This window comes from Dermacentor silvarum, chromosome 4, assembly GCF_013339745.2.
Source record: "Dermacentor silvarum isolate Dsil-2018 chromosome 4, BIME_Dsil_1.4, whole genome shotgun sequence".
NCBI classification, from domain to species: Eukaryota; Metazoa; Arthropoda; class Arachnida; order Ixodida; family Ixodidae; genus Dermacentor; species Dermacentor silvarum.
In genome coordinates, this window is record NC_051157.2 from 96926428 (window position 1) to 96942789 (window position 16362).

General features: G+C 47.9%; 1 protein-coding gene across 4 annotated transcripts in view; it reads left to right on the top strand.

Moving 5' to 3' along the window:
• The window catches only part of LOC119450393 (harmonin-like), a 144363-nt gene that overhangs the window by 67722 nt on the left and 60279 nt on the right, over positions 1-16362 (top strand). For all 4 annotated transcript variants that reach the window (XM_037713829.2, XM_037713828.2, XM_037713831.2 and 1 more), the window contains exons 2-3: positions 6765-6886; positions 11606-11679. In XM_037713829.2, coding sequence (XP_037569757.1) covers positions 6765-6886; positions 11606-11679 — 196 coding nt within the window. The remainder of the gene's footprint in view (positions 1-6764; positions 6887-11605; positions 11680-16362) is intronic.

The window sequence follows — 16362 nt, forward strand, 5'->3', positions numbered from 1 at the left end:
ACTTCCTAGTGGGACTTCCAAAAAGAATGACAAAAGTGCAGATAGATAGAATCAGCAAAAAAAGTCGCAATTTTACCCGAAAGGCGAAGCATCGATTGCGATAGCAAATTAGCGGAGGGCCATACGAAATAAGGATAGTACTTTTATGGGCCGTATCAACTTGTAAACGTTCGCTTTCTAACTAAGTTAACAAGCATGGTGTCAGCGCGTACAGCAAACATGAACACGTCACCCTCGATGAGCGCGGACACTTGCTTTCAAAACGCTGGCGTGAGGAAACGCGGCGGCAGCAGCGAGCGAAGTGACCTTCGTGCGGTCTATCGCTTCAACGCAAACTGAGCGCCGAGAACACACAGCACGTAACAGCACGCACAAAGCTATTGACCCTTTTCGCAGAGCAGTTTGTTTTAGAGAAACGAGATGGCGCTTGCAGCGGCGCGCCATACCTCTCCTCAGCGACCGCGCACGAATACTAAACCATTACCGCTTCTACCTTACTTCTGTGCGATCAGCTGTCGGAAATGCTTCTTGGTTTTCGCTAACGCACTGTGCTCTATTCACTCTAGTTTGAATACTGTGGATTGAAGACGTATGCAGTAGTTGGCTGCAAAAATAGTGACTGGCTTATTAAGGAATGTAATGAATATGTGGGGCCAAGTTCGCGGACCGCTGCTGCAATTGTCCGTACGTGTTTCCGGCACTTCGAGATGTACGGCTCTCCTCGAGGATACACAAATTTGCTCATCCGCCTGCGTTGTATTGCTAACCTTCAAAGAAAGGGCTTGCAGCCCCGGTACGTCGGCAAGAGTGAGTACTGCGCTTTAAACAATGATAACGGGAGTAGCGCCGCCTCCTGTCATAGTAGGTTTCGCGCACAGTATTAACGCACATCTACCCAACCAGCACGGAAACTTACATCCACTCTTTCGCCAACGTGTCAAGAATAAGCGAATAGGCGCACACTTGAATATATGCGCACTATATACGCACAAGTGACGATACTACATCAATAGCGCACGAATGGTCGAAGCTGAATGTTTCGTGAAGGTCCACAAGAGTAAGTGAGTTACTCCCGATAATACGCATTTGCTACAAGGTATTGCAATGTGCAGAACAGCTACGTTTCAAGCCTTGTGCGCAGCAAGAGCAAATATATCGGAACTGAGCACACCCGCGAGCGATTAGGCAGAAAATAATCAGATAGTGGCCGCACCGAGGAACTTCACTGTGTCAGAAACTGACAAGCCACTGCTTCAAAATATTTGCCAAATAAACTACAAAGAGCAAAACACACTAATCCTGATTCAATTCATGAGCGGAATGTTTGGATAGCTTGAAATACATATTTAGCTCCGCCTTTAGAACAAGCACAATATACGCTGCTTGCACCGTTTGAACATAGGTTAATCAGCTCCGAAAGCGCTTTTGCATGTCCTCTGAAGCTGTGATCAAAGCTTCGTGTCGTTCACCCAGTCACCGTTTATGATATCTCCCAAAACATAGGTTTTCTAAGCCGCGCCGGCGTCATACACTTCCATTGCAAACAAGGAGGCAACGGAGGCAGTTGAGGCAAGCAATGGACGCGTCACTACGTGATCAAACATGGCAGCGCCCACAGGATCGCCGCGAAAAGGGTCAATACAAGCGCCGCCGACGCACCTAGACTGTGCCCCCCAAGCAGATCGCTCTAAAGAGAGACGGCCGCGCGACCGCGCGCAGCCGCCACATACGCAGCAGCTGAAGTAAAACGCCGCCCCCCCCCCCCTCCTTCCCTTCCCCCCGGCAACGTTGGGTGCCTCGCGTGCGACGGAAAACGGCGCACTTCCTGCCCGCTTTCCTCCCTTTCGCGCGGGCGAGATTGAGCCGCGATTGCCGACTCACCCTCGCACGCTTTCACTCGCACATACAGCACATGACGCGCGGCGCCGATTTTATCGCCCTTGGACTTTATACGGAACCTCACGGCGACACCGACGGCAGAAATGCGCCTGGAGTAGACATATTGCCACGTCCCTATCGGTGCCCAGTATACGCTGGCGGTAACGAAGACGACGACCGACACGCTCGAGTGTGCGAGCGCTTCCTAGCGACGAAGAGGAAGACGCTCCTGAGAGTCTCTCGCTGGGATCCCATTATTCGAATACGACAGAGTACTTCTCGTACCTCTGTCAATAAAACTCCTGTGTTTGCCGCATCGACAGTGGTAACACGTGGTAACAACCGTGGTAACAACCGTGGTAACCCTCTTTCTTCCCCTTCCCTTACGTAGAGTAGCAGGCCACATGTTCCATTTTCCGGCCGACCTCTCTATATTTTCAAATCATTAAACTGCTGCTTCTTCCTGTGTTTGGTAAACCGCGACAATATAATTGGTATCGCAATAAAAAGTGTAAGCATATACTGGGCAGTATAATAACCAATTATTTTCGTTTACCTACCTGTCCTTCATCTCCTTTCTCCCTCTCCTAAAAGGTTTTACGAAGAAATCTCGCTGGGTAGCACTCGGCGCTTTCCCCTATCTCAGCTGATGGCGCATTCGTTGGCGCCACGCAGCCGGATTGCAGTTGCACCTTGCGTGCGGCTTTCGATAACATCGCTTGTTTGCCTATTGCGACCGCTCGCGCCAGGAGCTGCAGAAGACGTCTCCGCTCTTTATGGTTTGGTCTTGTGCAAGGTGCTTTCTAACGAAACCAAAGTCACGCGTACGCGTGCGATAGTGCTCTTCGGGCAGCAAGAGTTGTTTTGTCGCGTAGGCGCGATGCGCCACGCTTTACCGACGAATAAGAAATGAGGAAGCCCATAGCGACGAAGTGAAAGTGAAAGCCACTTCGCCATTTTCTTCGTTTGTACTTCGCATACGAAGAAGGACGCTTTTATTGCTCCCCACGTTTACACGGTGAGCCAATGTGAAAGTGAGAATCATGATTTGCGTTTCAAGGCCGGTAATTTTCCTTGCGCGTGCTCTGAAATAAGAAGAAAAAAAAGTTAAATGGAGGGGAATTCTCCAATGCGAGAAGTATTTAGCAAATATCGGTGAGGTAGGTACGGACTGGCACGCTTACAGGAGTATCTGTATAAGTGTTCGCTTTCATAGCGGCGGCGTCGGTACGTAACATATGTGCGTTGAACTGCGCACCACGTACACGGATGCGATGCCTGAACGTCCACTACCGAAACGCCTGAGCCTAAATGCCTTGGCAGAGCTTGCGGAAACGGTCATTTGTGGCGAATTCAATATGGCTTATCGGCGGGGACGACCTCTGATGCGGTGCCAACTGGATGGATGGCCGCGGCGCGCTTGTTGGATATGATGAGCGCCCTTCAGCAACAAGCTGCCTGCGGCGTTCTATACGAAATGCATTCTGCTTATCCGGTGTGCTTGAAATTGGAGCATGTTCGGAAATGCGGAAGTTCTTATATCGTTGGCAAGAGCGCAGTATGTGGCACGGCCTTGTATATAGTATAGGTGTGCATGTATAGGTGCTGTGTATACGTTCACCTATAGCTTTCAGGCAGGCTCCCGAAGGTTTGGTATTCACTTGAAGCATTTGTTATGGAAGACTTGTTATAAGAACGTTTTATTGTATTGTATGTCGAGTTAATGTTGTACAGGCGGCTGTATAGAATGCGTTGGAGATAGCCGAGAGACGTCGTCGAATGCCATGGATGCTTCGCTCCGTACCTATGCGCGTTTTGCTTGTTTTGCCTTCGCTGTAGTTGTGCTCGCTTAAATTAAGGCTCAATGAAATAAAGGATAAACGTTTCGTCATCCTTTGCATATGAAGGAACGGATTGATGTAATGGCAGGTGATGAAATTTTATACAGTCATATTGACTGATGGGTTTTGACGTCCCTACGAGACATACTATAGATGTATAGTTAAGGTCTCCGGATTTATAGTATGCCTCAAAAGCACTGAGCAGACGAGCGTACTTGCTCGGAAACGAACCCGCCACCTCGTTCCCAGCAGCAGAACATCACTGCAACGGAGTCGTAATGATTTTTGATTGTTCGTATGCAGCTCTAGCAGTCTGAGAAGGGCTGGAGTGGGGACGATGGAGGTGATAGACGGATTGCTTGTGTCCCTTTCTCAGCGCCCAGGTTAGGTAAAGTTAGATTAGAAGACCTTGTTGGCAAGGTAGTTGGTGTACATTACAGCGACGTTCGTGATTTCTTGTTTTCTTTTCTTGCGCCGCAGAAAGCGTGAAAGCATAGGCCAGTGTAGGTCATGTTTACTATATGAATACTAATGGCCGTCCGTACACGTGCTGCCAAAATGTGACACGGGTGCACGTGGTCACAACGTGGTGGCCAAGCGAGGTGCTTCTTTTCTCGATTCCCAAGATTCGTTCAGCACGAATGCCAAACGGCAACAGGTGGTCCGTTCTATTATAAATGTCCTGCCGCGGATATAAGTTGGTGTGCCATATGGTCCTCTGCTACCAAATCTACATAGCTCAAAAACAATTTGTGGAGGGCCGCCGGAGTGGAAACCCTTAACAGAATGTCCGACATCAGGGAAAACCAGGAAAACCTTGGATTTTCTTGGGATTAGTCGTTTCTGGAAAATAATTCAGGGGGGGATAAGGAATTTTCACCCTGGTTGCTTTGAATCAGGGAAATTGTTACCTACTGTTGATATGGCGAAGCTAGTAATGTGCCAGATGGAAGCTAAGTTTTCAATTGAAACATAGCCCGCGAAATTTGGCTGAAGCATCCTCAACGGCCGTCGCTGCAAAACGAATACAAAGAAGAATTGAAGCAACAGTGTCTTTTTCCCCCACCGGAGCAGTCAGCCTGTCAAAAAGAAAAAAAAAAGAGTCGACTACGGTGCCGAATCAACTCCGTTCCCTCTTTCGTTTTGCGTTGGTCCCCTGCCACTGTATACACAGGGCGCACCCAAACGTAAAACGGGCGGGTCTCCGCAAGCAAGACGAGCCCCGGGGCTCCCGATTCGGGCCACTGAACTTCTCGCCGCGGCTGCCTGTCCGTTCTACCGAGCCTCACCTTTGAGGCAACGGTTTACTGATGTTCCGTCCTCCCTGCGACGTGCGGGCGCATATCCCATCGTCCTGGGTCGGGCTTCTGTATATACGCATCACGCGCTTCGATTCTACCCGAAATCTAGCTGTGGCTTTGTTTGTTTGTTTGTTTGTTTGTTTGTTTGTTTGTTTGTTTGTTTGTTTGTTTGTTTGTTTGTTTGTTTGTTTGTTTGTTTGTTTGTTTGTTTGTTTGTTTGTTTGTTTGTTTGTTTGTTTGTTTGTTTGTTTGTTTGCTTGTTTGTTCTCCTCGTAGTGCCTGTCTTCTTTACGTGTCAGATGTGTCACTATGAAGGTCGGCCGAACGCGGAAAAATAAATTTTGATCGGAGATTACGGGGTGCCTCTCGCAACCTGTCAGAAACGGAGCGCGGTCGTATATAGTATATCGGCGCTGAAAGATGTTCTGGATACTCGACCCGCCGCAGTCGCTACGGTCGAACTCTGTTCGTGGGAAAATACTAAACAACAATAAACAATAAAAAAAATCTAATCTTTTTCGGGACCGCTGCTTATTATTCTTCTCGTTCAAGTGCGTCGGCACGCAAAGTTTAACGCTCTCGAGCGTATTGTAGCGCGGCACTTGCTGACCGGTGTGAAGACCCCCCTGCAAGAGAGCATATATGATCGGCTCCTGTAAGTAATAGCTAACAAATTTCAGGTATAAGTATGACGGCGCAAGGACGCGGGGATCCCTTCCCGCGTGCGTTCTCCGGACACTAAATGTGCTGGGACAATCATTCCACAAGATTCGAAATCAGCTGCCCTACTAGGGCGACGTTTATTCGCAGGCCCATGAATATATGTTGATAGTGACAAAATACTGCATGCACGATGGTATATGTAATCGCCGGTGTCGTTGTCACCGGCGTCCCTTCGCTGAATACTTTCACGTTGTTGCTCGTAAACCAGGCGTTTCCGGTTAGCCCGGCAAAATGTTTCGTGTTGTGGTATACTGCACACTGTAAAAGCGAGCACAAAGCGTAGTGAAACAAACACAACAAAGAACGCAGAGAAGGCGGAAATTCACAGAGACTTTTTGTACGGAAGAGCTGTTTTTGAATGGTCGGTCGCCTTTGCCTAATAATATTTATTTTATTTATATATAAGTAAAATACTCAGTATGTCCAAGCATCACGACTGGCTGACACCTGCGCTTAAGAACAGTTTAAGCGCAATAACTTTGTGTGCGTCTGAAAACGGTGACTAGCGACTGCATTCACAAAAATCTCTTACTCCGAAATTGTTCCTAAGAAACAGTTCTAGCCAATACTGATAGTGGGCATGCTATTCGTCGTAGGCGGACGTCGGCCAACGGCAAGGAGCACTTACGAATTATAAACTTCGTGAATTTGTCCCCAGATTTTTATAGGCGATGCATTTCTCACGGAAGTGCAGCTCTTGACATACGACTAAATAGGTATTCTGGCGGAAAATGGAAAAATCTTACGCTGAAGCGCGAAAAAGTTTAACGCCAGTAATGAATTCGAATTACCGTAACTTTCTTTTTTTGAAGGCACTCCAAGATGACGTTATAATCTCGAATGTATTGTGACTGTCAGTTACGGCAGCGAGGCCGTACGATGTTTGCGCATACCTTTAACGCCTTCAGACGGACAGTCGGGTTCATTGACCGCACTGCAATTATATTACAACAGCGCACAGCCTCAGCCCTGAAAAGGACACATGCCTGACGTTGTGCACTCGTCTCTGTTCTCCTCGCAGCCCGCAGCTGATCCGATCGAGCAGCGGAGAGTCGCCCGACCAGGGTTACCTGCCCAACAAAATCCGCATGGTCCAGCTCAAGCGGCGGGGGACGGCTCCACTTGGATTCTCCATACGAGGAGGTGAGTGACCCCCATATTCAGAAGTGCATCTTAACAATTGAAGCTCATGCTTGACTTGTGCTTGGCGAGAATTTTTGTGTGCCTTGCACCACGGCGTTTCCGACGAAAGTTAGTATGGAGGGAACTCCTGCGAACTGCAAGCGTGGCGATTCAGCTATAGCATTGAAAATGATAATTAGTATATGGATTTGGCCAAACTTTGCCGTTTTAATTTGATACATAATTTGATTTTATAACTTTTTACATTGATAAAATAAGTGGTGCCCTAGACATGACGACAATGACGCTGTTTCCAGCGCCGACAATCGCTTCCGGCGTTTGCAGATACGCAGTGGCGTTGCCTTCGAGATTCGATCGCTTCTGCTTCCCTGCGGGAACTGTCGCAAAGGCGGAGGGCGCGGGTGGGGGGGGGGGAGCGGAAATTGATCCCACTTATTCAATAAGTATATTGCGTTATAAACGCAAAAATTCGCCATTATTATGCGCGTTCGCACACGCTTATTACCTGTGTAATGATTGCCTGGAAATCTAGAAAGATAATACGTATAATAAATGACGCCACAGGAACGTCCAGAGGTAAAGCTGCAAGCACGAATTTTACTATCCACCACTCTCGTGCTATAGCTGATTGATGGCAGCGCCGGCGTCGTTCCCTCTAGTGATTTTTGTATAGGAAAGTTTATGCCTTGCACAGTCATTGCTGCTCTACAGACCTAAGTCTTGGTCTCCGGAACATATCCCAGATAGTTCCCAATCCCGCGTGCAACCGGAAGTGACGTAGTCTGTAGGAAGGCCAAAACTGCATGCCTTTGAAGAGCGACGCCGGCACGGTTTGCCTTAGGATCGTTTGTATTTCGACAGATGACGCCACGTCACGCGTAACGCTGTCCAGCAGGGCTCCCGGATCCATTACACTCGCCGAGCGTGTCAAAGGGAGGAGGAAGTGTGTGTAGACTTCGTCGCAGAACATCACAGCAGCGATAAAGAAAGAAAGCAGTTCTAATGACGGCGAAAGCAGGACGAAGCGGTCCCGCGCTAGGGCATGTACGAAAAGAAGGTGATGACAGCCACTATAGCGTCATCAGGGCTCGTTTGTGATGCAACGAGAAGCACTTTATGCTCACGCCCACTTCCGCGCATGCGTGGGACAAGCAGTCATTTCTTTTAATTTCGCTGCCCAACTCTCCCTCTTTTATTTCACTATACATTCGCGAGTACGTCACTATGCGGGGCATTCCACGGAGGAAGACGACATGACTCACGCGTATCTCGGTGCCTTCGGATGGGCACCGGGGAAAAACCAGTTGCTTTCACGGCCTTGCAAGGAGAACCGCCAACGACGACGACGAAGAAGAAGCCAATGCTCTTTGCACACACTGAGGGAGTCCGCACTCGTCGTTCCCGCTTTGTCGTCTCTTAAGCGGCCAAAGTGCGCGCGCCCTCTTGAGGCCGCGCCAACGTCAAAGCGCGCGAGAGCGGTTTGTGGAGACGGCGAGCCCGTTTCGCGTGAAACGGGTAGCGTGACGCATCTATGGGAAAAGCAAACTGAAGAGAATGCGGAGAAGTATGTACGCATGCACGAGAGGCCGTGCAGCCACGAAGAAATCGGGGCGGAATTTCGTTCCAGTGTTTTAAACTTAAACGGCATGTGGAAGGGAATAAAGAAGACACGTGTATAACCTACGTTCCGTACTTTCCAGCCTTCATATTGGCGTTAGCCGTAGTGGCCACCATGAATCCCGCCATACAGTAAAGCAGATATTGGTCCATGGCAAATATTCAAGTCGCAGCGAAAGAGAATGAAGATAACAATGTTTACATCGGGCTATACGTATTTTCTTGCGTTTGCTTTTCTTTATCACCGTCGCTCTAATAGTTTAAAGTCAAATCAAATCAAAATCACTTTACTTCAGGGCATTTCCTGCAGAGACAGAGACTAAAGGCTGAACAGTCTGACAGTGCCCCTGCCCCAGTTCAGATCATACAGCATTCACAATAACGTATACAATAAGGCGCACATTATATGAAAATTGCAGTTGCACTCAATGTACTGCCGAAGAAGGGAAAAGAAGTGACTTCTAATACATCAAATAACAAGTGTGAGAGGCATACATATACACATAGTTCACGCAGATACACATTATGCATGCATTAAACTGAAAGCTATCTGCAGCAGATATGCATTAACCAAACACGCATTTTTTTGTGGTATATATTGCATGAGAAGAGAAAGTAATGTGTACATTAGCTATGTGTACTTTCTTCTTCCTTGTTATGGCGGCGCTGATATTGAAAGTTAATACTGACTATCCGCAGGTAGCCCAAGTATACACTTGTATGGATGATTGCGGAAAAGTTACACGCTTAAACAGCTATTGTTTCTAACTTCACTAAGCAAACTCTAACCCGTTCTTTGACGTGCAAGTTAATTTTTACCAGGAAACAAACGGTACAATGGTCCCTGCGGCCTGCTAGGCCTCGTGAAATCACTACCGTGGGTACTGTGACGAATCTCTTAAAAGCAAAGTCTTGAAAAGGAAAAGCGCCCGAAAGATTATATGCTGTTTGTAATGTGTACAATCTCTTCTCCTACATATTATTTAAAAAGGAGCCGCAGTTTCGCCCGAAAGGCGAAGCATTGATTACGGTAGCAAATTAGTAGATAGCTATACGAAGCAAGGATAGTGAGTGAGTGAAATAACTTTATTTAGGTCCAGAGCAGACGCAGGGGAGACCCCGTGTCACCCGGATAGTAGTTTTATCTGTCGTATAAACTTGTAGACATTCGCTTACTAAGTTAACAAGTATGGTGCCACGCGCGCACCAGCAAACATGAACACATCTCACTCGATGACCGCGGAAACTCGCTGTCAAAACGCTGGAGTGAGGAAGCGCGGTAGCAGCAGCGAGCGAATTGACCTTCGGGCTGCCTCTCGCTTCAACGCGAACTAAGCGGCGAAAACACAGCGCACACGAACCCATCGCACATCGCATTCAAGATGGGGCCCGCGCGGCCAGGCCATACGCATCAGCCGGCGGAGTACGTACGGACCAAATGTCAAGAGTGAATTAGCGCATACAGGAACAGTGATGGGTCAGTGCGGAAGCTGGGTGCGCTAAGAAAATGACAGACGTGTCATAGTCATCGCACCTGTATGTTTAACAAATATATGCGAAACAATCTAGGAACTTTATTGACGTTTAATTTTGCGCAGCACTTTACCATGCAGTTGTAGCCACAAGAAAATGAATATTTGGACGTCTGTTAGGTCCTAGAAAGACACAGCAAGTTGTAGAGGGAAAGAGAGAACAGAGAAAGAAGGGTACGAAGAAATAAATAGCAGTTTAATCTACGGATAAAATTTCATGCGCGACGAGCAGACGCAGGCTTCCTCGTTCGTGTGGTCCACGTCGATATCACCCGCAGGTCATCCGCCGTTTTCAATCCTTTTTAGACACGCAGATATTCGTAAAAGGAACCCGTTATTCCTAAGTGCTTCGAACGAATCTCGAAACGCTACACGAACGGACAAACGCAAGAACGTCGGCGTATCAGACGCGCCAACTCCGGAGGTGACGAGGAAAGGACCCGACGGTCTCTGGCATCGAGACGCGCTGTCCTTTTCCGCGTAGCTGGAGAGCCGAAACTATATACGCGAGCGCGCATCCCGAACCGCAACAACATGAACACCTAAAAAACTAAGTATGTATACAAAAACACAGCAGGAAACAAGGGGCGAAGAAAAGCGAAGCAATCTGAGGCGTGTCGAGGAAGCAACACGAAGAAGAAGACGAGGAACGTGAAGGTCGGTCGCGTCGAACAACTCCCCTATGGTCTTGCTCGCGACCTCTTCAAGGGCGTCAGGGATATGTCGTGGTGCACGGCGGCGGCCACAAGCGACGCGTACCGCCAGCAGCTGCTGCTGTAGGGCCGCGCGAGCGAGCTGATGCGCGCTGCTCGCTGAAGTTGCCGTCGTCGATGCCCTTTGAGAAAACGAGTTTGGCCCGCTTTTTTTTCGGTTTTCTATACTCCCCCTCGGCGCACGTCAGGGAGGAAGAGTCACTCGCGAGAGTGTGTACAAGCGGTAGCAGCTGCAGGCGGGAAGAGCCGAACTCCTCTTCAGCGCGATATCGGCCGAGATAGGAGAACGCGCCGCCGCTGCATGCAGTGTTTCGGATCGCATCAGCCGTGCACGTTCAGTTAGTCAGGTGCATAGATGCAGGCACCCAGCGGACCTGCTACGTGCCGTCGACGGTGTTCCTGGGACAAGCAAGACCTGTGCTCGAGAAAACAACAGCTGGCCCTCTACGCGGGGCGAGGTGTTTCTGTTCCGCGTTGCTGCAGCGCGTGCCCACGTGGTCTCGTCTCGTCCCACCTCTCGGCTGAACCTTTTTTTACCCGTCTCTACGCGAGGACAGATAACGCGGATGTAGTCTGTGCAGAGTTGTGAGGTGGCGGGTATCGGCCGCGCACGGAGCCCGTTATGTCCGTCTTCAGGCGCATCGAAGGATGGCCCCCCGACGGCGTCGCGTTAGTTCGCGTAGCCTGCTGTGGCGGTAGTGAGGAGTGTTGCTGCCATCGGCGTCAACAGCCGCAGCAGCAGCATCAGCAGCAGCAGGGCGTCGAAACGTCGCCGCCGTCGCATGTGTGTCGGATAGCGATGAAGAAGTGTGCGACGAAGCCTTCAGCCCCGACGTCGTCGTCGTCGTGCATTTCAGGTCGTGAACACGGCACCGGAGTCTTCGTGTCCCAGGTGTCCGGAGGCTCGGAGGCGCACCACAAGGGGCTTAGGGTGAGTCTTGCCAGACTTCTTATATACTATGTGCACTGCTTTATTTGAGTTCGTACTTAACTTACTCGGTTGACTTAGCGCTGAACATCTGGAGGAGAGTGTCGGGATACCATCGGATATTTGTTGTATAGGTTCTGTTACATGTGCATGTAACCAGTCAATAGCCTTTTACGTGGACTATATACGCTTTGACGAGGTGTAATCAATACAACAGAGCGAGCCAAATCGTGTACAAAGCCTCACATATTGTGTCAGCGCAGACATAAATCGGAATCTCTGCTTTGTACGCTCATAGTCCGTAGCGTAGGCAACGTCCTACCGCATAAAGGACGCATAATCGTCGTTCAGATTTCTACCCGGACGCACCATTATACAGACTTGCAAGCGCATAGACTATAATGCGCTAACTTGATATAAGTGACGTCGTCATTTTTTTAAATACTTGTTGTTCATTGGCTTGCGCATGTTTCCGAACCGCAGGATAACGGCAGTTCTTCGCAGAGCTTTGTTCGATAATGACAAGTAAGGGTTTCAATAAGATCGAGCCAGGCAAACCAAATCTTCGATACTCACGAGCGGTCTTCTTTGTTGTTCTTTTGTTGTTGTTGCTTGCTTTGGCTTTTGTTGTTGTTCTACCAGTGCTACGTACAGAAACAACGGCAACACATAGAGAAGAATAGACGCTCTCCGGTTCACTGAGCGTATTATTACGGGTCCGTTTCCAGAAGAGTACCAACCAAAGCGACCATCTTTTGTTTTTACTCTTCTCTTGTCGCGAACGGCTGTTCCGCGCTCCGAGCTACTCTGGACCAGGATTCCGGTCCCGTAAGCCGTTTAAAAGTACGAGCGTGTTCCCATGCACGCTCGCAGCTATGCACGGAGATCCAAACGAAGCCGAGCGAAAAATGGAAAAGCGGTCGCGCTTTTCCGTTTGTGTCGAAGTCTCAGCCCTCGGAACTGCGCGCTTATGTAGGCGCCAAACGTGCGCGCCCTTTTTCCCAGGACGGCGACAGGAGCGAGCTTTTTGTTTCGGAAGCTGGCAATTTGGAGGCCGAAACAAAAAAGGCAGAGTAAAAAAAAAAATAATAATAAAAAAGGTGGGTGGAGGGGGGGGGGGGGGTAACCGTGCGAACGTGCCGAACCGAATCGGCGAGCTTGCGAGGACATTCCGCTCGCCTGTGCGTGTGTGTCTGTGTGTGCCTATATAGCGGTGCTTGCTCCTCAGGGTATTATGTTTGGCTGGTGGACTCTCTCGGTTAATGACCCGTCGATAGTTACTTCTTCACTTCAACCCTCCCTCTTCCATTTCTTTCCTCAGCCCTAAAGCCGGCCGAGTAATGCCCGTATGCTCATACGCTTCTATAGACCGAGAAAATACGTACATAAGGTTGTTCTTTCCGGGTAAACGCTGGCTGCCCACTTTGGGAAAACTGTCGAAGGAAAGAAATGAACCATTTGCGGACTGTTCAGGGATAAATATAGAGCTACCCCACTAGTGCAAGCGTAAGGGCAACTCAGCATTAATATAGTGGTGTCGCAAACGTTTTGCTCGTAGCATTAATGACGAAGCCCGCGGCGAACCCGCCTGTTTGTTTCACGCTTGCGAACAAGAATCGAATGCGCTGCTAACGAAGAATAGCAACTTTACGTAGATGATCACGTGACATTTCAATCGCCTCTTCTAAATCTTTCTGTATCAGAAAGGGAACGGGGCGAACGTGCTTTGGGATTTTACTTTCGTGCCGCGGGACACAAGGAGACATATTGATCGATACTAATAGGCAAAGTGTACGAAATACGTAGCGAGACACGAAAGCCCTTCGAGAAATAGTTTCCTAGTACTATACAAGAAAAACAATAACGAAAAGTACACAAATAGTTAAGCGGCCTAATTGTGGTGAGCTGGGCACGAGTTACCACTTTGCAGAAAAAAAGTAAGGTAACCGATTACTGTTGCTTCATTTAAAAAAAATGTAGTTTGTTACGCCGACCAATCACTACCCCACGAAAGTAGGTGAACAATCACTGAAAAATGATCGAGTGTGTTTACGTTATCAAATGCGAAGCATTTCATGGCCAACATTTGCTACTTTGACACTATCTATCTATCTATCTATCTATCTATCTATCTATCTATCTATCTATCTATCTATCTATCTATCTATCTATCTATCTATCTATCTATCTATCTAGCCGCCTGCGTCTTTGTGCTCTCATGATCGTTTCGTTAACTTGGTATGTATCAAAATTGGCATACTATGACAATTTGACAATGACGATTATTGACAATTATTGGCAATTATTGACATAAATTGGCATTTACAATTATTGGCAATTGACAATTATTGGCATAAATAATATGTCATGTCATGAATGAATGTCATGACATGCGTGTCATGTAGGTCATGAAACAGCCGCCTACATCTTGGTGCTCTCATGGTCGTTTCGCTTGGTAGGTGCCAAAATGGGCATAGTATAACAGGAGTGTATGACGAACATAAGTGATACGTCATCACATAAATGTCATGACATGCGGGTCATGTAGGTCATGACAATGACCCAGCGAAAAATATTAACACTCAAAAACCACTGAAATGGGTTCGGACGTGGGTACTAAGTGAAGGAAACACTAAAGGATGATGGTAGAAGTCATAGTCATGAGCAAGACTGAGCAAAAATGACAATGACTCAGCGAAAAAAAGATTAATGCTCAAAAACCACTGAAATGGGTACGGACTTGGGCACTAAGTGAAGGAAACACTAAAGAATTGTGGTAGAAGTCATAGTCATGACCATGACTCAGAAAAAATGAGAATGGCTCAGCGAAAGATTAACACTCAAAAATCAATGGAATGGGTTCGGATGTGGTAGGGAGTGAAGGAAAAGGCTAAATGTTGATATCAAGGTCGAAGTCATAGTCATGAGCATGGCTAAGGCTTTCGCCTTAAGGTCTCTTAGGTGTTGCTAAAGGGACTCCTGAGGACTCATGACATGAATGTCATGACAAGCGGGTCATGTAGGTCACGAAAGAGCCGCCTACGTCTTGGTGCTCTCATGGTCGTTTCGTTAACTTGGTAGGTTCCCCGTACACTGCTTGGCATAACATCAATTCCCACAGGGCGTGGGATCTGCCGGCTTTTTCTCCTCGCAACCTTTGTTAACTTTCAATAAATAAGGCAAATATAACGAGCTGTCCTCGCTATTTCGATTGGTTCTCTGGAGCCCTTAACACATTGGTATTCGACATTAACAGTGGTTTTAAAAAAGTTCACCGGTCACCTTCTTTCGCCTTCTTATGCAAACATCGGCAGCGACGCAAAAGAATTATCAATGGACGCGCTTGGTGGAGCCCTGGAGTAACAAGCTACGCGTAATCTGGGTTATATGGGTTTGCGAATGTTCGAAATGTCGAATACGAGTCCAACAGCTAGTTTTGACTTGTAGAAGCCAACATCCCACATTGTCGAATATTCGTTTCAGTTCGAATATGGGATCAGATCAATTATCGGAGTTTACAGAGCGAAAGGCTGCTGTAAGTGGCGACTGGTCCAAATGATTCTATTGCAGGGAAGCCGCGGTTTCGGCGCAGAGACACCATTTGCTAAGCAAACGCACGGAGTAGCAAATTACTGTTCAATAACTTTCTCGCATTCAATACAGACACTTCGCCTTTAGGTTAATATAACGAATGCGTTTTCTCGATTGAGGAAGAGCACTTTATTATTTGGACAATCTCTCGGTGTTTGTGTCCCCTTAAAACAGTCTGCGGTGATGCAGACCTAAAACTTTGCTCCATCGACGAGCAGGAGAACACTGTTCGTGCATCCGGTGACTTTCTGTCCCCGTGTTTTATTACGGTCGTCGTGATGGTGCGCCAGGTATGCGATCACCTTTCAGTTGTTTCTTACTGCCAACTTCTCACTTGACTGGACTAACATTTCTGAACGGCATTACATGTTAGCAAATTATGTAAATAAGCCTTCTTTTTGTTATCGGAGGGATTGCACACAAGCACACATATCCCCCCCCCCCCCTTTTTTTTTTTTTTGTTCGACATGAGAAAATATTCGTCATTAGATTCGATACTCAAAGGCCATCTTTCTCGAATATTCGTCGTTAGATTGGATTCGAAAATTTCGATATTTGAAAACCCCTAATGCAATCCAGCACATGTCTGCTCATGATGTACGTACTTATGCGTGCTGTCGCCGGTGTTTTGTAGATGCAATGCGGGCCCGGAGGAGAAGTGAAGTCTCTTGGGACTTTACACGAGACAGCGCGATAGCGACGCCATCCGTGTGACGCGGATGATCTCGGCGTCGGTCGCATAAAAAAAGAGAAAAAGAGTGAGAGAAAACCCGCGAACTTTTTTTTTTTTTTCGGGGATCGGTGACCGGGCGTACAGCGCCGCCCCTTCGCTTCCGCAAACATCGAGAGCTGTGCGAGACGGCCTCGAAAAACTCGAAACCGTGGCCATATGGAGTTCACGTATTTGCGGTCGGACTTTATAGTATACCGTGCCCGGAAAATTTCGCACATTTGTTATTGCTTTCTATTTTGCCGCCCGATGTAAAAAAGAAAAGATGACTTTATTTTTTGTCGCTCTTTTCTCTCGCTCTCATTCAGCCGCAATACACACTATCCATCCACCCACTGTTCCGCCTTTTTTCTTCGCGTCATCAT